Source organism: Peromyscus leucopus, chromosome X, assembly GCF_004664715.2.
Source record: "Peromyscus leucopus breed LL Stock chromosome X, UCI_PerLeu_2.1, whole genome shotgun sequence".
NCBI classification, from domain to species: Eukaryota; Metazoa; Chordata; class Mammalia; order Rodentia; family Cricetidae; genus Peromyscus; species Peromyscus leucopus.
This window is the reverse complement of record NC_051083.1, coordinates 103786794-103814241: the sequence shown is the minus strand read 5'-3', so window position 1 is coordinate 103814241 and position 27448 is coordinate 103786794. Positions and strand designations below refer to the sequence as shown.

The 27448-nt window shown below is 44.3% G+C and overlaps 1 protein-coding gene across 3 annotated transcripts in view; it reads right to left on the bottom strand.

The window, feature by feature from the left end:
* Slc25a43 (solute carrier family 25 member 43) overlaps positions 1-15001 on the bottom strand; it is a 31986-nt gene extending 16985 nt beyond the window's left edge. Inside the window, exons 1-4 of one of the 3 annotated variants that reach the window (XM_028887328.2) lie at positions 14146-15001; positions 7384-7625; positions 2196-2368; positions 1128-1293 (exon numbers count right to left, since the gene is read on the bottom strand). In XM_028887328.2, the coding sequence (XP_028743161.1) occupies positions 1128-1293; positions 2196-2368; positions 7384-7625; positions 14146-14420 (856 nt within the window). In that variant the 5' untranslated portion in view covers positions 14421-15001. The remainder of the gene's footprint in view (positions 1-1127; positions 1294-2195; positions 2369-7383; positions 7626-14145) is intronic. The other 2 variants (XM_028887326.2, XM_028887327.2) reach the window with 2 other exon arrangements.
* Positions 15002-27448: the final 12447 nt, after the last annotated feature.

Here is a 27448-nt window from a genome sequence, read left to right as displayed (position 1 = left end):
CAGGAGAGAGAGAGAGAGAGAGAGAGAGAGAGAGAGAGAGAGAGACTCAGAGACTCTGTGTGTGTGTGTGTGCGCGCGTGCGCGTGCCACGCGTAGCTCATGCTTAAACTCCCAGTACCCTGGACCCTGGAGGCTGAGGTAGGAAGCTCTTAACTAGTTTGAAGCCCTTCCTGGGTCACGTGGGAAGATCAAGGCCAGCCCTGGCAAATTAGGGAGATCTTGGCACACACAAAAAAATGTAAGGGCAGGGGATGTAGCTCAGTGGTAGCAGAATGCCTATCTAACTCACACATGTCCTTGGGTTCAATCTTCAGTACCTACAAAATAAAATGCTTTAGACTGATTCAGGTCTTGTGACCTGTAAGTCAATTTCTAGGGATATGATGTGAAAAAAAAAAAAACCCAAGAGATTTCATTATGCTGTTGTTATACCTAAGAAGGAGTAATAGTCTCATTATTTAAGAACTGAGAAATTTTAACTATTTCTAACACATTCATATGGTGAGATAACATTTGACAATTAAACATTTAATGGCTTGCAGCTGTATCTGCCATGTGATAAGTGAAAAGAGCAGACTACTAACTTTTATTTATAGTCTAAACACAATTTCCTAAAAAATGGTATATACCAATATGTGAACATACATAGAAGAAAAACTAGTAACTTATAGTCTATGGGAGTTGGCCTAAGAATAATTTATTATTTTCCTAAAATTTCTGCAACAACATGTACATTACTTTTATTGTGGCCAAACATACATAATGTGAGATCAACCATTTTAACCATGTTTTAATATGTGCATTATTTTTTTTTTCAAGACATAGTTTCTCTGTGTAGTTTTGTGCCTTCCCTGGAACTTGCTTTGTAGACCAGGCTGGCCTCGAACTCACAGAGATCCGCCTGGCTCTGCCTCCGGAGTGCTGGGATTAAAGGCGTGCGCCACCACTGCCTGGCTGTGCATTATTTTTTAAATCAGAAGTTATGTTCATTTTTTTTTTAAATTTTCTGGAGCTGAGGATCGAACCCAGGGCCTTGTGCTTGCTAGGCAAGCACTCTACCACTGAGCTAAATCCCTAACCCCTTATGTTCTTTGTAAGTGGCACTAAGGAGACTCTTCATTTTGTACCTGCACTACAGTCACACCAGCGTGGCGGTGGTTCATCTGGACAAGGACAGGAAAAAGGCAAGCCAGACAGATGAGATGTTTTGTGGACCGGAGTGGCAGAGTGGAGTGTCATCATGTCTGAAGACAGCATTAGTTTGTTGGCACTGACCAGACTGGTCAAAGGATGCTGTAGTAGAGAAAGAGGAAGTGGGGAGGAGCATTGAGAAACTGGAGGGACGACAAGTCAGAGTCACGTGGAGAAACTAGTGGGACTACTCATTTCAAGTTTCAAATGCAAACGACTCCGGATTCATTTCCACACAGAGCTTCAGGGACACACAGATTATATAAGAGAGGCTAAGGAGGCAGATAAGCCAGTGGAGTGAGCAGGGTGAGGGAAGGCACAAAACCTTCAGTCTAGCTTGGATTCCCATTACCCACACGTGGCTGTAATCAACACCCTCATGTTATATCAACTGATCAGATTTGGTTTTGTTGATAAGAATTTAGGCTGAGCTAGTTCTTCAATTTGCGTCTTTACTGTTTGCTTTCACCTTTGTGCCCTATAGTGAACTTGTTTCCCTGGGTAATTGTTAAGACAATGCATGGCCAGTTGCGCCAAGATAGCACCGGTTGGAAATGCAGCTTCTTTCTGACGTCCCTTGCTGTTCTATGGTTCTTGGTTTATTTTAGTCCTAGCCAATCAATTTTACTGAGGGAAGGCACAGTGACAAGAAAGAGTGCTATGCCCTCCTTGTGGTGGTATCAGGAGGGCAAGTTAACAGGTTGCATACTACAGTGTCCTTCTTTTCTGGTGTTGCAGGAAGGAGAACTGTAAGTGATGTATTCAGTGACCAGGAAAGAGAAGGGAGACTCACCTGGAAGCTTTCTAGCAGATAGCTAGTCACCCTGAGGTTAGCAGAAGTGTTACAGACTGCACAGTATTTGCATAAGCAGCTGAACTCGGTAGAAACATGGCATCAGTGGTGGGGTTATAGGGCAGATGGGGGGTGGGGATGGAATCTAGCCTTCTTTGTGGTTACCTAACTGCAAACGCTTCAAGCCCCCCTCCCGGCCAGTGCTCCGCACCTGCATCTTTCTCTTCACAGTGTCAAAGGGAAAGGAAAGAGTCTGGCTCACAGCAGCAGCCACGCAGACATTGGCAAAGTTCTGCAGGCGAGAGAAGCGGTCCCGGGGTCCATTCCAGATCTTCTCCAGGTTCATGTAAACTAGAAGGGAGCCAGCAGAGAAGGGAACAGCACCTGGGAATCAAGTACAAGGAGACGTTGCTGTCTGGGGGGGACCACTGTCTGGAGCAAAGGAATGCCTATGGGGGATAGACAAGAGGAATAGCATGGGGTCTGGGGATGTTTAAAGCCCTCCCAGCTAAGGAGCAAGAGGGCATGTTCTGGGGCTGGGGTGACGACACCATTTGGTCAAGATGCCGGAACTGGTTCACTCAGGGTTGGCGCAGTTTACTGTCAACACATAGTACATAAAAGACCTAGAAGCCAATCGTGAGAGCTGGGTGTGGTGACACACACCTATAATCCTAGCACCTAGGAGGTGGAGGCAGGAGGATCAGGAGTTCAACTCCATCCTCACCTACATAGCAATATTTATGCCAGCCTGGACTACTTGACTCCACGAGACACTGCTTCAGGCAGAAGAAAAAAACAACCAAACCTGGATGCTGAACTTGAGTTTGTGATACAGATGTTGAACGGCTTATGGATGAAATACACTGGTGTTTGCAACTTAAATTAAAGTCACCAAAGGAGCCAGGTGGTGGTGACGCACGCCTTTAATCCCAGCACTCAGAAGGGAGTGGCAGGCGGATCTCTGTGAGTTCAAGGCCAGCTTGATCTACGGAGAGAGTTCCAGGACAGCCAAGGTCACACAGTGAAAACTTGTCTCAAAAAAAAAATCACTAAAGAAAAAGATGGACCGATGAATGGCTCTGAGGGATGTATAAACACGTGATAAAGGGAAAAGTATTAACTGGGGTCTTCAGGGAGTATACAATTATTTACAATTTTTAGAACTTTCCTGTGTGTTTGAAATACAAAAAAAAAAAGGAGAAAAGAATGAAAAGAAACATTGGGGAGGAAGACATTGGGGGAGCAGGGAGTCATTTCCATGGTACTGAAGAGATGGTTCATCAGTTAAGAGCAACTACTGTTCACGCAGAGGATCACCTACATCAGGTGGCTCACAAGCACCTGTAACTCCAGCTCTAGGGAATGTGACACAGTCTTCTGGCCTCCACAGGCACTGATACTCGTACACACACACACACACACACACACACACACACACACACACACACACACACGGTTACAAAGAAAATAAAATTCTTTTAAAAATCACTTACACATTCCAGAACATTCAGGTTCAATTCCCATCACAAAGGAAGTTAGTAGGCAGCACTTGATCTGGTTTTGGAGGCTAGAAAGGGATTAAAGGTGTGTGCCACCACCGCCCCCCAGAGGGAGTGCTCTCTAGTGCAGAAGGAAGCATTCTGTGATAACTGTAGCCATGGATGTTACCTGACCTTGCCTGGATGTCTTAGGGTTGGTTAGCATCATACACTGTGGCACACTCACCTTCCTAGTAACTAAGATGATATAGCAAATACCACACTATTTAGTACTCTCACAAACTTCCAGGACCTTTCAGAGCCATCGCCAGTTAACAGATGGACTAATTTGTCCCTCAAAAGTGAGATTTGGGCTAGAGAGATGCCTCAGTGGTTCAGAGCACTGGCCATTCTTCTAGAACATTCAGGTTCAATTCCCAGCACCACACTGTGGCTCAGGACCATTCGTAACTCCACTTTCAGAGGATCTGACACGTTTTTCAGGCCTCCATGGATACTGCACACATGTGATACACAGACATACATACAGGCAAAACACCCCTACATGTAAAGTACAAAGTAAGAATACAAAAAGAGATCTACTAGATGGGATATACGGCTGCGGATCTAGCTCAGTAGGAGAGTACTTGCAAAGTTCCATCCCTAGTACTGCAAAAAAAGGGGGGGCAGAATACAAGTGGGATATTGTTTATCTTTAGGCATTGGTGTGATTTAATAAACACATATTATAAATATATTAAAAAGGACTCACCATTTTTCTATTTTTATTCAAAAACATGTGGGGGAAGCTGGGAGTGGTAGCACACGCCTGTAATCCCAGCACTAGAGAGGCTGAGACAAGAAGAACAGGAGTTAAAGGCCAGCCTTGCCTACATAGTGAGCTCAAGCCTAGCCTGCACTACATTAGACCCTGTCTCGAAATAGGAATTGAGGGATCTTTTGCTGTGTGCTGGGCCCTATGCCAGGTACTGAGATTACAACCCAGAGCAGGCTAATTTCTGGAGATATTTACCATCAAGTACAGGCGATAGCTATTGACAGAAAAGAGAATTATCTCTGTCTCTCTGTGTTATGTCAGAGATGGAATATTCAGTCCCAACCCCACTCTACCCACCACCACCTTTCCAACTCTTTGACATGGATCTCAGTAAATTGCCTAGGCTTATTTGAACTCTGTAGCCCCGGTGGGCCTTGAACTTTCACTTCTGCCTCCACCTCCTGAAGCTAACGGGGAGGGGGAGGAGAGAGGGATTACAGACCCAGCATGTCTCTAGTTGTTTGAGATAGGAACATTATGTATCCAAGAGTAGCCGGGAACTCATGATTCTTCTGCTGTAACCTCTAGAGTACTGGGATTGCATTATATGCGTGTATCACAACACTTGGTTTAGAACAGAGAACTTTTGAAGTGGGTTTTGAGCAAAGAGTAGATCCATTAGACACCGGGAGAGTGGGAAAGCAAGTCCAGGCAAAGGCTGGGCATACTACCATGTACGAAGAGTGTGATTCTCTAGGAAGCACACGGATTACTATATGACTTCAACATGAGAGCAGGTAGAGGCATGCTACAGAAGAGGATTGAGGTAGGGCAGACAGGCAGAGGCCAGCCCTGAAGGATCTAGAATGCCATAGGAATTTTGGCTTTCCCCCTTAGCTTTTTAGGATTGCAGTGGAATGAGGGCAGAACATTTGGAAAGATCAGCCCCATCTGGCAGCAGTACACAGGGCACACCGGGCACAGACCCACAGATACGAACAGAAGAGTCTGACTCTGTAGAGTCAGTAGGAAAGACAACAGGGGCTTGAGCTAAGGCAGAAGAGCTGGCTTGACGAGGGAACAGGCTTGTGCATTCAAAGAGGTCACTAAGTGACAAAGCTTAGTGACTAAAGGGGAAATAGTCAGAAGAGGAACCAAAGTGCTTCCTGAGTTTCTTCAAGCTTGGGCTGCTGGGAGAAAGGAAGGCAGTCCTATTTACTAGGGGATTCACAAAGAAGAGTAAGTTTGAGACGAATGAGGATGTGAGATTTTGCAACTAGGGAACATAGAAGCCAACACGTCCAATAGAGGCATGGTTCCATTAGGAACTGGCGTAAGTCAGTAGCTAAGGGAAAGGGCTCCAGAATCATAGTGTCAGGGTATCCCACTGCCTGTGTGACCTTGGGTCAGTCATGCAGCTTCCGATGTGCACCTCCTTCCCCATCTGTAGAATGAAGAGGTTGTTCAACAGGCACAAAGTTAGACAGCCCTGGTAAGGTGGCACACATCTGTAATTCTAGCACTCAGGAAGCTGAGGCAGGAGGATCAAGCAGCCTGGACTACATAGCAAGTTCCAGGCCAGTCTAGGTTACTTAATGAGACCTTGTCTCAAAAATGAAACAAACAGTGAAATGTTAGATATGAAGACTGAGCTGTGGGGTTCTATTGCTCAACATGGCGGCTGTAGTTGATAACAATGTATTGCACATTTCAGATTCTTGATAGGAGAATGGGGGAACTCATAATAGAGAAACGATAAATGTTTGAGGTGTGGATATGCGACGTGCTCTGATTTGATCATCATTGAATATATACATGCAGCAAAATATCAAATGATAGCCCATAAAAATGTACAAGTATATATCAATTAAAAATAAAGAGAGCTGGAGAGATGGCTCAGCAGTTAGTATGCTGTGTTCTTGCAGGTGAGTTTGGTTCTCAGCACCCATGTGAGAAAATCCATCCAATGTCCTCTTCTGGACTTGATGGGGACCCACATTTCTGAGCACATAACTCTGCATACAGATATAGATATATACATATGATTAATAAATAATAAAAATTAACTTTTGTGGGGGGAGGGAGAGTCTTCAAGAGTGTGGCCCTGGTAGGTTGACCATGATCCTGCACAGAATGGACTGGGTAGGTTATTAACAAAGAAGACATGAAGTTGAGGAGGGGGTAGATCTTGGAGGAGTTATGGGAGGAGTAGGATTATGATCAAAACATGTTATGTGCAATTCTCAAAGACTTAATAAAAATATTAAGTTAAAACCTAAGAATAAAAATAAAAAATTTTGAATGAGAAATTGTAGTCAAAGCTTCTAGAAAAGTACTTAGTACCCAGTGGGTACCCCTAAAAATGTTAGCATTATTATTAAAGATATTAGGAGTCAAAATATACTCATGTTTGTTGAAGCTACTAGCTTAGGATAGAGTCATCCAGAGAGGGGATGCAGGGTAAGAAAGCCAGTGTAGAAGGCTGGATATGGTGATATGTGCTTGTAATCTTAGTACTCAGGAGGCAGAGGTAGGAGGATCACTCCAGGTTTGAGTCTACCCTGGTCTACATAGTAAGTTCCAGGCCAGCCAGGGCTACAGAGTGAGACCCTTTCTCTAACAAACAAACAAACAAACAAACAAACAAACAAACAAACACACCAACAGAAAACAAATGGTAAAAATAAGGCTGAGGGAGGAGCCTGGGAACCAAACATAAGCAAGCTGGCAGTGTCAGATGACCCAAATGGGCCAGATATGTCGGATAAGAAAGATGTGAAGATACCCAGGAGACAGTGGCACCCTAGAGACCAAGTCTCCAGAGGACAGGGTGACTAATCTCATCTAGTACTGCTGAGATGGACTGAATCCTTCTGAATTTGGCAAACAGAGGCTCTGTGTATGTGTAGCTCTGTCCAAGGCTATACCTATCACTGCGATCCTGTTGTGCCTACTGGTGGAGATACACACTGAAGACTCCTGTCCGCTGGGCAGTTTTTAGGGTGGATTTGAAGCCAGGCTTTTCTGAGGCACTTGCATTGTTTGATCTACAATCTTGAGGCCTCTGAAATTGATTTGAATGTTCATGAAGGTATATAATACCTTCACATGTGTCAAGAAGAGATCAAATTCCACCTTACCTAAAACAGTGAGGGACACCCCTCGATACAGGGCCAGGAACCCTTCTTGTTGATAAATAGTAGAAAAAGCATGGATAAGACCCCTATAAGATGGTTCCAGCATGTTCTGCACAATCAGTCGGGTTTTGATGAGGTCTGTAGGGTATGTGACAATCATAGAAACGATGCCTGCAAGACTTCCGGCCACAATGGAGCTCCACTGGGAAATATGGCCCAGGTCATCCATGAACAGCACAACGAACCTGCAGGGGGAAACAGAGAAAGCTCAAGATATGAGCTTTGGACTATGCTGGCATGCTTTACACCACTTCAAATGTTTCCTAGCGTTTGGAAGTGCTTTACAATGTGAAAAACCCCATAGAATTATACTGGGATTACTGAGTAGTAAATTTGAATTCCACTATCCTCATATAATGCTAGCTAGCTATAAGGAAGAGCTGTCCAGCTTCTGACTGATATCTTCCCCAAATTCTTCCCACTTCTTTATCAGCATTTTCTCCTTTTATCTGCGTAACCATCTAACTTGCTGGTGGCAATTGCTATACTGGAATGCATACTTTCCATACTCTTGAAATTTAAAGGGAATAGAAATTCCTGAAATAACTGCAAAATCCAGACATTTTCACTCTTCTCCAGCCCTGGGAACGGAATCCAACATCTTCTACACATTAGGTATGCACTTCTGTTACTGAGGTGTATGCCAAGTCCAGCATCCCAGAAATTGGGTTCTGAGCCCAGCAGTCCAAGCCAATATCAACTTTAATCATAGCCATGGGGCTTTGGCTTCCTGCAGAAGGCCCTACATCCAGCTAGCTGATTAGGCTAGGATTACTAGCTAACCTACAACGAGGTGACTGACTGGATGACAAGGCTGCCACCAATTTAGTTGTTTCAAGGCCTTGCCCCCACCCCCAGAAATGCTGTCTGACAGTCACGTGGTGGTTGGACTTCTTGGAAACCCTTTGGTTCTGGGAGATGTCTGATTGGAGAATTGGGTTTGGTTTTGCTCAAATAAGCTCTGCTAAACTTAGTATAAAGAATGAGTTTCCTTTATAAGGATAATTATAAGTGAAGCTGCGGTTTTACTAGTTATCAGAAAAATGATGGAAAAACAGTGACAAGATATCCGCTTCTCATCCAGCAGACTGGTATCATGTCAAATGATGGAGAGAATGTGTAGAAACCGACACCTCACCCTTTGCTGGAAGGAATGTAAAATTGGCAGGGTCACTTTGCAGTATCTAGTAAATTTGGAGAAACATATTTTCTACCCTGTAATTCCAGTTCCCAGTTCATAGTCTAGAGGAACTCTTACAGATCTACATGTGAAGACACACTACAAACATTTCTTTTAAGAATGAAAAGCTCCAACAATTAAAAGTGAAAATGTAGGGGAATGGAAAAAAAAAAGATGGCATTGTCGTTCAATGGATCCCATCTGGTTAAAATGAATAAGCTTAGACAAATCATAGAAACACAGGAAAGAAGCCATGAAAGCATACTGATGAATGAGCAAAACAAGCCGCACAGTGATCTGTGGTATCTGACAACCATAAACAATCAAACCCATAGGCATTGTTTGAGGTAAACAGGTACCTAGGAGGAAGTAGAAAAGTCGACCCCTGGGAAAGCGGGGAGGGACTAGAATCAAGAACGAAAATGAAGAGGACTCTATGTCCATCCAGGCTTTATTATATTTAAGGGAGATACATGGGTGGCAGGTCTTGCCACATCACACAGGCCTGTAGTCATGGCTTCCCAGGAGCTTGTGGCAGAAGAAGCACTTGAGCTCAGTAATTCGAGACTGCTTGGCTAAGAAGCCAACTCAAAAATGAAACAAAGGAACCGAGGATGGAGTTCAGTGGTAGCATGTTTATTTAGCATGCTCAAAGCCCTGGACTTGATGCCCAGCATTACAAAAAACAAAAACAAAAGCTAACCAACCCCCCTCCACACCCCTCTCAACATCAACAAAGATATTTTGGGCTTGGTGGTATGGGCCTGCAATCCCAGCACTTGGGAAATTAAGACAGGAGAATCTTGAATTTGAGACCAGTCTGAGCTTTGGAACAAGTAAAAGGCCAATCTAGAATACAAAGAGAGAGACCGTCTAAAAATAGTATGTAAAGCATGGGAGGTAGGTGTATGAGTGTTTGACAAACTATTCTTTGTATTTCTCAGTAGATTTACAATTTAGTTAAAATTACTTTGCATGGACTTTTCTAAATGGAAACCACCGGCCTCTGCCTCTTCAGCAGATCCTACCGGCCCGTACAAATCACAAACTACCCTATTATAAGCCTTTTTGGGAAGCAGGGCATCCCCAATCATGAGTGCCTACCCCAGAAGAAATACTTATAAGGGTACTTCTGTACAGCACACCCTTCTAGGCTACAAAAAAAGCAAGTTAATTCCTTAGTGATGAGGCTGGGAAACTAGAAAAAATAGTACTTTCTGCCATAGAATGGTACAAGGGGGTATGATACTGAGAGCTTGGAATAAAACTAAGTGAACAGAGTTGGGCTAAAACAATAAGTTTATCTTTTTCAAAATGAAAGCATTCCCAGTTCTTTGGCTCTCAAACTTCCAGTGGAAGGGTAGGTTTCCTGTTGTTCAGATGACAGCTGGCCTGATGAATAATGAGTGGCATTCAGATGAAACCATCTGAAGTTTATTCGTAACATCTCCTTCAAGGGCTTATTGGTGCATCTCAATTGGAACGCTGGCTCTGCTCCCAGCACTGAAGGGAAATGATACACAGACAATTAAAGCTGGCAGTCACCAGTGGGCCACTGGCCTCTGTGTTAATGCCGGCACACTGTTTCTTTCCCCTGGCCAGTTAGCTTGGAGGGACAGGAGATACACGGAATCGGAATGATGGTCTGATTGTCTGCAGCGAGCTGGGAAAAACCCTACTTGGAGCAAAAGGCAGCATCGTTCTTTCTCATTGTCCCTTTTGTAGTCTGTATCCCATGCAGCCATTCTAGGACATGGGCTAATTATTGCCCATTTGTTGACCATAATGCACCAGCTACTGCACTAGTTCTCAGCACAGATCACCTAGGAGGGCTCAGCAGTCCTGACAAGGAAACGACTGGTAGAGGCATTTAGAGGGAAGGAGGCCCTTGGCTTACTAAAGTACTTGAACTGGGAAGAGGAACCCTATCTCATTATGTTGGTTTGTTGTATGAACTAGTCTTAACTATCAAATGCAGGAAAGGAAAAGGAAGAACTGAAGGAAGCTCTTTCTTCTAAAACTCCTAACCTCTAATCTTCCCTTAGAAGAGCAAAGTCAAGGGGCTAGAGAGATGGCTCAGTGGTTAAGAGCCCGGCTCCTCCTGCAGACAGCTGGGGTTTGGTCCCACAATGGCAGTTCACACCCATCTGTAACTCCAGTTCCAGGGGATCTGGTGCCCTAATCTGGTGCACCTATGTACATGTAGGCAAACACTCAAATACGTTTTTGAAAAGCAGAGTCAGTGTCAGGCTACCAATGACATCATTGTGGTCCTTATATGTTAACACTCTGTTTGGCTGGGGAGGCAGTGTTCTAGTTTTGATCTTCCTCATGTACATACAAGCATAGACGCTTTTTTTTTTCAGTGAACCCGAGACCGAATGCACTGGTGATCTGCAGGAACTCCTTCCTTTCAGCTAGTGAAGTCTATACACACACCGGATATGTGTGATCAGTTCTTACAATGCTAACACAAGCTCATGATTGGTTATGAAATGAGGAAATGGGGGGTGGCTCTGAAGAATACACAACTCAGGGACCCAAACCAATATATATGCAGACACACAAGCAGTTGTGCAATAAAGTTGGAGGAGGACCTTCTTTTGGATGCATTTGAAAGCCTCCCATTGTGTCAGCTATCGTTTGCTTGTGACGGAAACATAGCACCGAACTTTCTAACCAGTAATCTCCTTTCATTGTCCATCCAATGAAGCAGACATTTTAGTTGTGTCGTAGTGGACAGAACCCCGGACTAAGGAGCCAGAGGATGTTTTCAAGTTTCCACTCTGTCACTGTAATTGTGGATAATTTTTCAACCATTCCGTTCACTGAGTACGCTGGGTGTTTTGTTCCAACCCATGACCAGACGGTGTACCGTTATTCCCTGCCACCTGCTCTGCAAATTCATGGTCAGGAGAGAGTGCAAGTGAGTGGGTATAATGATAAGCCATGACTACCATCTTTATGTAGAAGGATGGCCTCACGACTGATCAACTTTTCTAACTATACCTTGTCATTCACCAGAATGCTTCCTTTCAGTTTGCAGAAAGAAAACAATCTGTCAGAAAAAAAATATTAGCAAGTCTAGTCTACGTAACTCTCTGCTCTTCTCTTCTCTCTCTTCTTTTCTGTCATCAACCCATTTCAGATCACTCTGAGCTGCTGCATGGTGTGACAGGCTCCTAGCTGCACCACCGCCCACAGCCTTTCTCCTCTTTCTTCCTACTCCGCCACCATGAGACAATCCTTCCCCTTGAATTTCTAATCACAGCCCTGCCCCCACCCTGCGCAAACAGTTCCCACAGCCACCCTCACATACCAAGTCTGATTTCCAAGATCTCATTCCAACCTGCTTTTCCAGCCGGTTGTGCCGCATGCCTTTCCTCTTTGCCTGTGTTGACATTACCTGCAGCACCTCATCTTTGCCCATGAGACAGACTCCTACTCATTCGCCCAAGGCCAAACTAGATCGTGTGTTCACCTCTGTGAAGACTTCCCGTCTTCTCATCCCTCACCTGAAGTGTACATTTCTATAGTATCTTTAACATTTATTATTTTTTATTTTTATGTGCATTGGTGTTTTGCCTGCATGTATGAGGGTGTCAGAAGCCCTGGAACCGGAGTTATAGACAGGTGTGAGCTGCCATGTGGGTGCTGGCAATTGAACCTGTGTCCCCTGACAGAGCAGCCAGTGCTCTTAACTGCTGAGCCATCTCTCCAGCCCTCCGAAGTGTACATTTCTATAGTACTTGATCCACTGGCAATTTATATTAATTAAATTAAATGTTATGTTTGGGGACTGAGATATACCAGTCTTCCTTTTTAATTACTGTATAAACTGAGGTAGGGGGACCATACTGCTTTCATTCTTGCACTGTCTCCAGCATCGTGTGCATGGTACTTACTTCTGCATCCTTACTAATGTCAACTGAGTGCAGAAAGAAAGGTGGCATGATGTACTACAGTATGGGGTTTGGAATCAGAAGGCCAAGTAGTACTGCCACTGACTAGACGTGCCCCAATGTGAGCTCGGTTCTGTACCAGTGAAAATGGACATAGTACTTCCTGTCCTATGGACTATTCTAGGCAGGAAGCAGAAGCTGTAAAAGCCGAATGATGTACATATATAAGATAGCTAATAGAAAAGCCAAGCCATTAGAATCGGGCTTTGAAAATCTGTGTCCTCCTGGTTATCCTTTGTCCACATTCTGTCTTATCCAAAGAAAGATTTCCCTACTGCTTTGTGGAGAAGAGAGGGAAATTGGGAGAAATTGAATCATTAAAACTCAAGAGTGCATGCCAGATGTTGCTGGGGTAACAGCAGAAGCCAGGCAGAAGCCACAGAAAATGGCCTGGAGCACTCAAAGGTAAGGATGAGTGCCAAATGCCAGGCAAGCCTCCCAACTCTGGCCTTCCAAGTAACAGTGTCAAGGTAAAACCCTTTGACCCTCTTCCAAGACTGAACTATGTGGTTAAGACTGACTAGTTCTTAGGGCTGGGAATACAGTGGCAAAACACCTCACTCGCCTGCTCCAAGGCCTCGGGTTTCATCTCCAGCACTGGAAACAAAATGAAATAAAACAAAACAAAAAGTAGCCTGACCAGCTTCTGCCTGTAGGCTGTTTGTTTAATTCAGAGCCAAGGCCAGCCTTTAGAGCTGGCACTATGCCTATCTAATGAGGAACGCAGGGGCTGTCGTCCCCAATAGAGAAATAGTCCCTCCTTTAGTGATGCCATTGCTGGCTTTCTTCTCTTAGGCTTCCTTCCCAGCTCCCATGCAAATATTCTTGAGCTCTTGTTAAGGTCACTCACATGCGCCCGTCATTTGCATCTCTACATCTTTCCCTAAGTAGCAGTGCTTGATGTGGGAGAAGATGAGAAAAATCCACAGGATGAGATCAGTGGGTGGCTGGGGGTGGGAAAGCATTAGGCTGAGGAGACAAGTCCCTGCTGAGGAAAAGGAAACTGCAGGTCCCATTGGATCCTAAAGCCAAGTTAGGCTGTGTCTGGAGCTGGGGATGGGCAGGAATCTTTCTGAGGCAAAAGACTGTCCCTCTTCCCGTACTGAGCACTTATTCCTTGGTACACTGGTCTCACAGACACACCTTCAGAGCATTCTCTCCTAAGCCAGCGAAAGCAAACATTTCCAAGTTACTGGACACTGGGAATGGTCAGACCTTATCTCCTTGAGAAGCCTTTTCATTTCTTTACCCCAAATATCATTTGCTAATTCTGCCTCCTCCCCTTATTCCTCCCAGAAAGACTAAAGATTTCACAGAACTACAACTCGCAGGGCGGGAATCTCAAAAGCATGTGCAAAACTGGTACCTTGCTTTAAGGGCCACACATACGACCTTGTGGCCCCAAGAAACCTTCCCCCCCATCCCCAACTCCACCCCCACCCCCGCCGCGTTATCCGGAAGGAAGGGAGGCTGGGACTTTTTAGGATTCCCAGTGCTGGTGCATCAGGGTGGTGGCTCCGCCACCCCAGTCCGACCTCCCGACCTCTCCCTCTGGACTCTTACTTTCGGTAGGCGGCCAGCTGCACCATGCTGCAGGGGAAGAGGCGCAGGCATGCCACGCCGTTCCCCTTCCACAGGGCCCTCGGCCCCTCAGCTAGCCACACTCGGCGTCCAGTGGCCCACGGCCCCTGGGAGGGGCCTCGCACCCTGCCGACCTGGGCCAGCACGGTGGCGAGCTCCAGGGGCGCGGTGAGGCTGAGGCTCAACGCCCCCGCCAGCCCTGCACACAGGAGCCGCTGGCTGCCGGTTAGCCGGCCATCCCGCCTCCACGTAGCCATCGAGACCCAGCCCCGCGCGCGGGCCACCTCGTGGCTGGTGTCCCAGGGCTCGCGGGCCACCCCGGTAGAGTGGTCCGGCCAGGCCCCGCCCGGCTTGGGGCGGACTCTGGTGATGAACTAGGGAAGCCGGGCCCACGCCTGAGCTGCGCCTCCGGGCTAGGGTGGGATCGGAGGCGACTTTCTCAGGTATCTGAGGCATGCCCAGTCAGTGTGTATTTGCAATGCAATTGGCCAGACTGGGGTTTCCATTTTCTGTGGCGAATAGGCACCCTGTTCTCAAGGCCAAGCCAGCAACACTTGTTTCCTAGGTATTCACAGGTCCCTCTACCTTGTTGCTTCTCTGTCCCTTTTCACATTCTATCTCCGCCTCCCCTGACTGTCTTCTCTTCTATCAACCTTTTATTCTCAAACCCGACTAAAAGGCTGTGCAGAGTGAAGAAAGGACAGACCTCGGATAACAACCACAGCTGCTACCTAGCAGACACTTGCCAAACACTCGGTGCATTCAAACCAGCTTCTCAGCAGATATGGCCTCATTTGCAGAGGCTGTGGGTGTGGTTAAAAGGTGAACTCTGGAACCTACCTGCCTTAGAATCCTTGGCCCTGCAGATGACCGGTCATATGACATAGGGATGCCTCAGATGCTTCACCTGTACCATGGAGATGGAACTTTCTAGGAGTTGCTGTGAGGATTACATGAACACTGACTGGGAACAGGTAACCAGTCTGTCTGTGTTGCTTTCATGAGGTCGTGATTAGATACTACCTTATAGAAGAGGAAACTAAGACACGGAGACGCTCACTCAAGGCTGAGTGTCCACTGCAAGGCAGAGGCAGGGTTCATATGCAGGTCGATTTTAGGCCTGCATCTACTCAGGGCCACATACAAGGGCTGCATAGTACAACTGCAGAGTGGACATTCAGTGATTCTGTTAGGTAAGGAACAGGGCAATAAAAAAGGTGCTAACCATGGCTTGGCCAGAATCTAAGAAGGATTTTAATGAATTAAACACTTTCCGCTTTTATTTCCGTTTTTTTTTTTTTTTTTTTTTTTTTTTTTTTTTTTTTTTTTTTTTTTTTTTTGGTTTTTCGAGACAGGGTTTCTCTGTGTAGCTTTGTGCCTCTCCTGGAACTCACTTGGTAGCCCAGGCTGGCCTCGAACTCACAGAGATCCGCCTGGCTCTGCCTCCCGAGTGCTGGGATTAAAGGCATGCGCCACCACCGCCCGGCCTTATTTCCGTTTTTAAAAGGGCACAACAATAATAATTACAAGGAAAGGGACAGTTAGCAAACACATTGTTAGTGTAAGACATCCCAGGTTGGTAGTTGCCTTTAGGTCTGCATCTCGTTTTCTGTATTGATGATCATAATGCTAATGGAACGTTTTCCGTTTAAGTTAGGCATATTCATCCAAGGTGACACGTACTAACTGTACATATTCATGGGATAGAGTATGATGTCTGAGCATGTGTCACAGGAATTTCAGGTCCTTGCCTCAGTTCACAACTAAGAAACTGGGGAGATGGTTCAGTGGGTAAAGCACTTAGGGCAGGCATGAGGACCCCTAGGATCCATGTCAAAGCTGGGCATGGTGGCCCGTGTCTGTCTGAAACAGTGAACTCCGGGTTTGGTGACAGAACTTGCCTCAGAAATTAAAGTGGTGCTGTCAGAGCCATGGGGGAGAAGATAGGCAGGAAGAAAGGTCAGAATGAAACCAACAACCGTGTATGTTAATTTAAATTGAAAATAAGTAAAAGCAATATACTGAAAAATAATGAGGACAATGATCGGGGAAGACAATTGATGTTGGCCTCTGGCTTCCACATGTACAAGCATGCCTAAGCTTGCTCCCCACCCACCCCTCTCCTCTTCGCTCCCCACCCCTCCCCTCTTGCTCCCCACCCTCCTTTCCCTCTTTGCACATATATGCACCAAAATTAGTGAAGGGTCTATATTGCTTTGGCTGGAACTGAGCAAACAGAAACTTTGAATCCCTCTCAGCTCTGTCCACATCAGTGTTACAACTTACAAAAGGTGAAGCGCCAGGCTGGAAATAATGCATATATAAATGTAGCAGTGAGTCCAAGTTATTAGAAGCCAGAGATAAATCTTTTCTCGTGAGAAACCAGCTTAGCCTCTGGTAAAAGGGCTCCTGGGGGTGGCTTATCCTCACCCCAGCATGGATTTTTCCCAGGGGAAATTCTAATCCTTAGGGCCCCTGTTACATAGATACAGTGTACAGCGATCAAATCAAGGCAATTAGCATATCCATCACTTTAAACATTTACAATAATTTATTGTAGATTTCAAAATAACCAAAAAGAGGATTTTTGAATGTTTCCAACACAGAGACAAAGAAACTTGCTGAAAAAAAAAAAAGGAACCATTTTAAGTCTTGCAAGCTATAGGCCAAGAAAGATGAGGTCTATTTTAACCTCTGCAGTATGTTTTTTCTATGCAGATACACAGAATATTAAAACAACTAGCAGCAAAACATGTGTTTGATGCCTTCTGCATTTTCATGGTAACGTCTTGACAAGATAGTTCTTATTTTCCTCAGCTAGTGTCTTTCTTGTCTATTAAGCACTGGGCATGGCAGTGTTTCCACTGGGAGCACTTATTTGCATGACGGAAGCCTGGCTCTGCTCTGCAGCTGGGGGAATGCTTATTTGTCTTGCCTTGTGAGTTGTTGTGGCTCGTGGTAAGGGAATTTCCTAGCTGTGGAAAGTGGCAGAATGTAGCTTTCCAAGGCTGAAGATCAGAAGACGAAGGGTTGTAAAAGGGCATGAATTGGAGCTTTGGGTTGTGGTAAGGATACCTTCAGGTATCAGTTGTGCCCTAAGCACTCTGTTACCACTGGGATTGGGCCCCAAAGCTCTGCCATGACACATCACCGTGGGACTGCAGCTGCCGCCGCCGCCGCCGCCTTATCCTATTGCACAGAGAGTTGGCTCAGTTGAGCAGTGTCAACTAAAAAAGAAAACCATTTTCTTTTGGTGCTATGGAGTTGAACCTGTGGCCTTGTACATACTAGGCAAGTACTCTACCATTGAGCTATGACTTTTTCAAGTCAGCTTGTATGGGAACTTCAAACGTACCTTCTTGGAACTGTGTACTCTGCTTTTTATTTCTTTTTCTTTATGGTTCTTTTTGTCTTTAGATTTTCAAATGAGCCAGAGATGGAACCACTTTAAGTATAGAAAGCTATAGGCCAAGAAAGATAAGGAGGTCTATTTTAACCCCAGAAGCATCTTCCCTGCAGTTAACACTGAACAGTAAAGTGACGAGCAGCAAAGTGTGTGTTTGATGCCTTCTGTGTTTTCAAGATAATGTGCTCACAAGATGTGCTCATATTTTCCTGAGCTAGAGTCTTGCTCATCTGTTAAGCACTGGGCATGTGATGCATGTCAGTTTTTTTTTTTTTTTAAATCATGTCCTGGGCATGGACCCCAGGGTCTCACACATGCTAAGCAAACACATTGTGACATGTAGACTCCAACGTTACTTGTTCTTTTTTTTCATACCTATTTAAAAAATCCTCTACAATGATCCCTGAGACCTCCAGTCTCGGGAAGTGTGTAGCATGTGAAATTGAGATATTATGCTAAAAGCAAACATATAACTAAAAAGAGAAGCAGTCAGTAAAAAGTTGTATAAGTAATATTGTGGCAGGAAGCAGATGGGTGGCCAGCTGATGCCAGCCAGTAGGTAGCCTCCTGTCACCTCAGTCACTCCAACTGTCACCTTTCAGTTTCTCTTTTCACTAAAGAAATCCTTCTCAGCACATTCCCTTAGCTGCACTCGCTGGTAGCTTCTTAGATGATTGTTTGTCTGGCTCTTTGGACTAACACTAGTTAATTCCTCTTCTACTTTTCCTTTCATTCTTTACTCTTGTGGAATTTTATTTTATAAATTGCAAAAGCAGTGTAGAACTGTTGTTCTAAGACAAATGGAACGGAAATATATCAAGGACACTGAAGTTCTCTGGTCTATGCTCTCAGGTAACCACAGTTAAGAGATGTGCATGTGTGCGTGCGTGCATGCTTGCATATGTGCTTGCGTGGGTGTCTGCATGTCTGTCTGTCTGTCTGTCTGTCTGTCTCTCTCTCTCTCTCTCTCTCTCTCTCTCTCTGTATTTCTTGCATTTTCTGTGCTCCCTTCTTTCCTTTTAAATAGACATAAAATCAGTACTCTGAAATGATTTTTTAAAGCCATCCTTTTATAATCAGGTTGTCTGTGGAGAAGGAAACCTGTACATTAGAGACTAACGGAATTTGAACTCTGTCCTTTTATACTGTTTGTTGCATTTTCTCCTTTCCTTGCACCATGGGCATGAATTACAAAAAAAAAAATTCTCTCCACCAGCTTTCTTTGAAGCATTCCCATCAAATGCAATGTTTTCTGTAACACTATCTTGCCCTTGATGAGCTAGGAATTTAACTAGGGATGAGGGGTGGGCAATGGAGGGTAGGGGATAGGGGATGAGAACATAAGGGAATGGGATGATTGAGTTGGAACAGGGATGGAGGGGGAAACAATGAAAGAGATACCCTGATAGAGGGAGACATCATGGGGATAGGGAGAAACCTGGTGCTAGGGAAGTTGCCAGGAATCCCCAAGGATGACCCCAGCCTGGGCTACTAGCAATAGTGGAGAGGGTGCCTGAAATGAACTGGCTTGCCCCAGAGATCAGACCGGTGAATACCCTAGCTGTCATCACAGAGCTTTTCTCCAATGACTGATGGAAGTAGATGCAGAGATTCACAACCAAACACCAGGCAGAGCTCCAGGAGTCCAGTCAAAGAGAGAGAAGGGGGATTCTATGAGCAAGGGCATCAGGATCATGATGGGGAAACATGCAGGGACAACCAAACCAAACTTGTGGGAACTCATGAAAGTTGGATCAATGGCTGTGGAGCCTACATGGGACTGGACTAGGTGGGCCCTCTGCATGGTGAGACAGTTGTGTAGCTTGACCTGCTTGAGAGGCCCCCTGGCGGTAGGATCAGAATTCATCTCTGGCGCGTGAGCGGGCTTTGTGGAGCCCATTACCTATGATGGGACACCTCGTGCAGCCTTGAGGCAGGGGGAAGGGCTTGGATTTGCCTCTACTGAATGTGCCTCCACATGGGAGGCCTTGCCTTCTTGTGGGAGGGAGTGGGGGATGGGTTGGGAGGGCAGGCTGGGGAGGGCAGGAGGAGGGAAGAGGGGGATCTTTGATTGGTGTGTAAAATGAATGAAAAAATTTTGATTAAAAAAAAGGAGAAAAAAATTCTCAATGAAGTTCTGAATGAAACAAGATACAATCTTTCATAAACACGTGTGCTAGTTAGTTTTGTCAGGTTGACACAATTTAGGATCTCCTAGGAAAAGAATCTCAAATAGAATTGTCTAGATTAGGTTGGTCTGTGGACATGCCTGTGAGGGATTTTAATTGGTTTAATTGAAGTGAGAAGACAAACCTTTTTCATGGGAGAATGCACTGAATGAGTGGGAGAGAGTGAGCTGAGCGCTGCATGTGCTCTTCTCTCTTTGGTCCTGATTATGGATTTGATGTGACCAATCAGCTCCCTGAGCTTCTGTTTCTGTGACTTTCTACCTGTGGTGGACTGGAACCTGCAGCTGTGAGCCCAACAAAATACTTTCTCCCCTAAATTACGTTCTTTTTCCTTTTCAAGATTTTTGGGCAGGTGAGATGGTTTAGTGGAGAAAGACACTTGCCAGCCAAGCTTGATGACCTGAATTTTATTTCTGGAAGCCATACAGTGGAAGGAGAGAACCAACTCCCAAAAGTTGTCCCCTAACCTCAACACATTCCATGGTGCATGAGAGCCAGACAAATAGACACACAATAAATAATATTAAAAATTTAAAATATTACTTCTGGCTTTAAATGTGTTCTGTGTGTGCCTCTATGTGGCTTCGTGCACATGAATGCAATGACCACGGAGGCTAGAAGAGAACATCAGATCCCTTGGAGCAGGAGTTACAGGAAGTTGTAAGCTGCCCGAGATGGGTGCTAGAAACCAAACTTGGGTCCTCTGGCAGAGCAGCTAGCACTCATAAAAGAAAACATTTAATTGGGACTGGCTTACAGTTTCAGAGGTTTAGTCGGTTATTATCATGGTGTGAAGCATGGCAGTGTGCAGGCAGACATGGTGCTGGAGAGATAGCTGAGTATTCTTGATCTTGATCTTCAGGCAGCAGGAAAAAGCTAGGCCTGGCTTGAACTTCTGAAATATCAAAGCCTGCCCCCAGTGACACACCTACACGCCTATTCCAACAAGGCCACACCTCCTATAATGCCACTCCCTATCTGGACCAAGCATTCAAACACATGAGTCTATGGGGGCCGTATCTATTCAAACCATCACATGACTTAATCTTGAAAGAATCTCTGATTGCTAGGCACCACATCCTCAAAGTTCCATAACCTCCCCAAACAGTACCACCAGCTGGAGACAAAGGGTTCAAGTACATGAGCCTATAGGAGAACATTTCTCTTTCAAATCAACACACCACGGTAATCTCCAAATCTTGAGATGAAGCCACAGTTGCTGTTATTGGCTTTGATGATAGGCCTGCAGGTTCAAGAAGATCAAGGCTGGTGTACCGGATATCACTTAATGTTTCTGTGATAAGTGTGTCTAGGTTGTTTCCCTGGTATTTCCAGGTTAGAACCTATGCATTGTTTCAACTTTATGTCGATTGATCTTTATAACAGAACATTGATTGGCTGTTTACAGCTCACACCAGGATGAAACAGGATGTTATTGCAGAGAACACAAAAATAATTTTGATATACCACAAAAGAAGTTTGTAAAACTCACTGAACGTGGGGCTGGAGAGATGTGGCTCAGAGGTAAAGATCACTGACTGCTCTTCCAGAAGACCCAAGTTTGGTTCCAAAACATTTATGTCAGGTGCCTAATAAATGCCTGTAACTCCAACTCCAAGGGGACATCTTCTTCTGGCCCCCGTGGGTACCCATACATACATGGCATTAATACATAGACAATACTCATTTACATAAATAAAGATAAATAAAAATTTTTGTTTATTTGTTTTCCCAGGCAGAGTTTCACTGTGTAGCCCTGGCTGTCCTGGAACTCGCTCTGTAGACCAGGCTGGCCTTGAAGTCACAGAGATCTGCCTGCCTCTGCCTCCTGTGTGTTGGGATTAAAGGCCTGCACCACCACTGCCCAGCATAAAAAAATAAACAAACAACAGAAAAAAAAAACTTTTATGGGCTGGAGAGATGTCTCAACCATTAAACCTTAATGCTTAAGACAAAAACCAAGCTGGGTATGTGGGGATGACACTTAGCGGTAGAATGTTTGTGTACCACACTCAAGGACCTGGCTTCAATCTCTAGCACAGGGAAGGAAAAAACGGGGGTGGGGAGGGGTGGGGAGATGGGGACTTAGCTGACTTGACTTTGACCTTTGGGGAGCCAGACAGAGTTGGACTTGTACTGGTAACTTGCCGCTTGCTAGCAGGTAGCCTTGGTGGCCTCCCTCTCTGTCTGGGATGATGGGGTTTCCCAGTCCCCCCGCCCCAAAGGTGCCTGTGGTTGTTGCTGTTTACAGTCTGTTGGATTCCTCAGGTGACGTGCTGGTGGTCCCCATCAAGCTCCACAAGTGTCCTTTCTGCCCTTACACTGCCAAGCAGAAGGGCGTCCTCAAGCTGCACACCCGATCACACACAGGTGGGAGGCCTTACCCCTGCGAGACCTGTGGCAAGAGGTTCACACGACAGGAGCACCTCTGGAGCCACGCCCTGAGCGTAAGTGTCGGTGAGGCCGCTGCCTGGCTATGTCCAGTTTCTAACCTGAGGGTCAGCCTGTCGTCACTTCTCTGTGCCCCCGAGGTTTTTAGAGAATTTGGTGATGTTTTCTTTTATCAGCTTAAAGCCGGCTGGTGGTGCTTAGAAAGTTAACACTGGCATGGGAACAGAGAAATTTTCTAAGAAGCTTAGTTTTTGCTCAAGGATGGCTGTCATGAGGCCAGAACTGTCAGGGCCGGCAGACTAGGGGCCTTTTCCCCTGATATGGATGTAGAGTAAGCTGTATCCCCAATTTCCCATCAGACTCAGCACACTGGGGTGGGAGAACAATGTATTTCCATTTTTATAGCAAGTACTCTTAACTGCTGAGTCATCTCTCCAGCTCCTTGACCCCTTTTTTGTGACATTTACGGAGTCCACTTATGATGACAGGTCCACAGATCCAACCGTCCAATCATCTGCAAAGGTTGTCGAAGAACCTTTACCAGCCACCTGCCGCAGGTGTTACAGACGCTCATGATGAAGATGACGACTTGATGCCTGTCAACCTTAGCCTGATGGAGGCTTCATCTGAAAGCCACGAGAAGAGTGACATGGACGACTGGCCCATCTATGTGGAGTCTGGTGAGGAGAATGACCCAGCAGCTAGCTGAGCCATCTTTCTAGCTCCCCTGAGTTGCTTTTGTTAGGGTATTGTATCACAGCAACAGCTGACAAACTAAGAGAACACACTACTTACATTCCTGGAGAATACTGAGTGTAGTCACACCCCAGAAGACATGTTTTTATCTTTTTTTTTTTTTTTAAGATTTATTTATTTATTATGTATACAGTGTTCTGTCTTCATATGTCCCTGCAGGCCAGAAGAGGGCACCAGATCTCATTACAGTTGGTTGTGAGCCACCATGTGGTTGCTAGGAATTGAACTCAGGACCTCTGGAAGAGTAGTCAGTGCTCTTAACCACTGAGCCATCTCTCCAGCCGACATGTTTTTTCTTTATGAGTAAAGCAGAGTTAAGCTTTTGACTCAGATCACTGATGAACAAGTTTTGCAGCTATAGGGTCTGGTGGGATCTTTGAAAACCATGGTTATGGGACTGTCTTGTACGTTACAGAAGGACAGCATCCTGCCCCTTTTCTATCGAATGCTGGCAGAATACCCTATTATGGTACCTCCCTTTGAGTTTCCAAACTGTACCCTTATGAGGCAATGCCGTTCCTGTTGAGAACCACTGCTCAAGCTGTTGCCTTTGCTGGGAATGATCTGTCCACCCATGTTTACAGAGCCTGTTCTTTCTTGCTTTCTTTCAGAGGTAAGTTTAAATGTCATCTCTTTTCAGAGGGCTTGACTGGCCACAGTCTTTAAAGCCACCTCCCCCTACTCAGTCGACTACATTGCTTGCTCCCTTTCAGCTCACTGCCTAGCTTTTAGTGTGCTCTTTTCTTTCTTTCTTTTAGTTTTTTTAATGAATTGTTCTAGTTCTCTGTAACTGACACCCAGTTACCTCTCAAAATTGACTCCCAATGACCAAGAAGGAAAATCAGCATTTAGCATGACTCTTCCTTGACAGCCTTTCTCTAAACTGTTGATCTTCCTCCCTTGGTTAATCCTTTCTGCCCAGAAGCATTTCTCTTAGTTGATTCCAGATCCTGACAAGTTGACAATCAGGATTAACCATCATTGCATTCATCTATTTTGTCTCCATGGACACCAGATACTATTTATGCTCTTGACTCCATGGAGGTCAAGTCTCACACTACCCCCTTCGGTGGGGAGAATGGCCCCTATAGGCTCACATATTTGAACACTTGGTTCCCAGTTGGTGAAACTCTTTGGGAAAGATGAGGTGTGGCCTTGTTGGAGGAGGTGTGTTACCGGGGGTGGGCTTTTCCATTCCCAATTAGCTCTCTCTACCTCATGGCTGAGTCTTAAGATGGGAGCTCTCAGTTACTGCTCTGGCACCATGCCTGCCTGCCTGCTGCCATGCTCCCCCAAACATATCAATCAATAAGGCTGGTGAGATGGCTCAGCAGGTAAAGGCACTTGCCACTAAGACTGACCACCTGAATTTGATCCCCAGGGTAGAAGGAGGGATCCAACTTTTCTGAGTTGTTTTCCGACGTTCACACACATGCATACTTTCCCCAATTAATAAATGTAAGTAAAAAGCAAAAGTAAATCAGCTAGTAGGTTGACAAATAAACAAGCCACTATCATCCTTAGCTCACTGGACCTATAGAGAAATTCCATGAAACAATCAAGGAACAATTGTATTATTATATGTGTTCAGTTAAATATCCACCCAACTCATAAGGCTACTATGAAAAAAGACAATTACAGACTGTTCTTTTTCATGAGCATACATGGAGAACCCAAAATAAAACACTTGCAATAGAGTTGCATTTGTCTTAGTAATAAAACAGAACTAATATTAGAAAAAAGCTATTAATTTAATAGAATAATAGAACAAAGGAGCCCAAACTAGCACTTCTTTTTATGTAACAACAATTAATGAAAAAAAGAGGCCATGAATTTGAAAGAGAGCAAGGAGGAGTGTATGGAGGGTTTGGAGGGAGGAAGGGAAGGGGAAAATGATAGAATTATGTTACAATCTCAAAAAAAAGAAAAGAAATTTAAAAGATCCTATATTTTTATGTGTGTATGTGTGTGTGTGTAGATATGTACATATGAGTACAGGTGTCTTCAGAGGCCAGAAGAGAGTATCAGATCCCTTGGAGCTAGTGTTACATACAGGATTTTTTTTTTGATATTTTGATATCTAGTTTCTTGAATTCTTTATATATTTTGGAGATCAGCCATCTATCAGATGTGTGGTTGGTGAAGATCTTTTCCCGTTCTGCAGGCTGTCGTTTTGTCTTATTTACTGTGTCCTTTGCCTTACAGAAGTGTCTCAGTTTCAGGAGGTCCCATTTATTAATTGTTTCTCTCAGTGTCTGTGCTACTGGTGTTATATTTAGGAAGTGATCTCCTGTGCCAGTGCATTCAAGACTACTTCCCACTTTCTCTTCTATCAGGTTCAGTGTAACTGGATTTATGTTGAGGTCTTTGATCTACTTGGACTTGAGTCTTGTGCATGGCGATAGATATGGGTCTATTTGCATTCCTCTACATGTTGCCATCCAGTTATAGCCAGGACCATTTGTTGAAGATGCTTTCTTTTTTCCATTGTACAGTTTCAGCTTCTTTGTCAAAAATCAGGTGCTCATGGGTGTGTGGATTAATGTCAGGATCTTCAACTCGATTCCATTGGTCCACATGTTGGTTTTAAACTAATACCAAGCTGTTTTTAGTACTATAGCTCTACAGTAGAGCTTCAGGTCAGGGATGGTGATGCCTCCAGAGTTTGCTTTATTGTACAGGATTGTTTTAGCTATCCTGTTTTTTTTGTTTTTCAACATGAAGTTGAATATTGTTCTTTCCAAGTCTGTGAAGAATTGTGTTGGGATTTTGATGGGGAATCTATATATTGCTTTCAAAAGATTACCATTTTTACTATGTTAATCCTACCTATCCTTGAGCATGGGAGATCTTTCCATTTTCTGATATCTTCTTCAATTTTTTTCCAAAGACTTAAAGTTCTTGTCATACAGGTCTTTCACTTGCTTAGAGTTACCCCAAGGTATTTTATATCATTTTTGGCTATTGTAAAAGGTGATGTTTCTCTGATTTCTTTCTCAGTCCTTTTATCATTTGTATATTGGAGAGCTACTGATTTTTTTGAGTTAATCTTGTATCCTGCCACATACTGAAGGTGTTTATCAGCTGTAGGAGTTCCCTGGTAGAGTTTTTGGGGTCATTTATGTATACTATCATATCATCTGCAAATAGGGAAAGTTTGACTTCTTCTGTAGTGGGTAGCCATTCCAGCTTGGATCTGGAAGTTCCAACCCCCATTGAGACTCTGGCAACTGTCACGCCTACGAGGCAGGGTGAGGGGAGGCGCCTGGAGACCCGGAGAGCTGGATGGGCCTCTCTGCGTGCTCTCTCTGTTCCGGGACCCTGAATGTTGGAGGTGGACCGAGCAGAGCTCTGGAGAACACCGCTGGATTGCGATACACCTTTCCCAGACCCTGCGACCTACCTTTCACTTAATTTGTGAGTTACGCCATTAAATAAATATCCTTTTAACTACGTGGAGTGGCCAAAATAATTTCACCAATATTCTTCCTTTTCAATTTGTATCCCTTTGATCTCCTGATGCTGTCTTAATGCTCTAGCCAGAACTTCAAGTACTATATTGAATAGATATGGGGAGAATGGACAGCCTTGTCTTGTTCCTGATTTTAGTGGAAGCACTTTGAGTTTCTCTCCATTTAATTTGATGTTGGCTGTTGGCTTGCTGTAAATTGCCTTTATTATGTTTAGGTATGTTCCCTGTATTCCTGATCTCTCCAAGACCTTTATCATGAAGGGGTGTTGGATTTTGTCAGAGGCTTTTTTAGCATCTAATGAGTTAATCATGTATTTTTTTCTTTCATTTTGTTTATATGGTGTATTACGTTGACAGATTTTCATATGTTGAACCATCCTTGCATCTCTGGGATGAAGCCTACATGGTCATGGTGGATAATTTTTTATGTGTTCTTGGATTTGGTTTGACAATATTTTATTGAGTATTTTTGCATCAATGTTTATGAGGGAGATTGGTCTGTAATTCTCTTTCTTTGTTGCATCTTTGTATGGCTTAGGTATTAGTGTAACTGTAGCCTCATAAAAGGAGTTTGATAATGTTCTTTCTGTTTCTATTGTGTGGAACAATTTGAAGAGTATTGGTATTAGTTTTTCTTTGAAATTCTGGTAGAATTCTGCACTGAAACCATCTGATACTGAGTTTCTTTTTTGGTTGGGAGACTTTTAATGATTGTTTCTATTTTCTCAGGGGTTATAGGTCTATTTACATTATTTGTCTGGTATTGATTTAACTTTGGTATGTGGTACCTATCCAGAAAATTGAACATTTCTTTTAGATTTTCCAATTTTGTGGAGTATAGTTTTTTGAAGTATGACCTGATGATTCTCTGGATTTCCTTGTTGTCTGTTGTTATGTCTCCCTTTTCATTTTTGTTAATTTGGATGTTGTTTCTTTGCCTTTTGGTTAGTTTGGATAAGGGCTTGTCTATCTTATTGATTATCTCAAAGAACCAACTCTTTGTTTCATTGATTCTTTGTGTTGTTCTCTTTGTTTCTATTTTGTTGATTTCAGCCTTCAATTTGATTATTT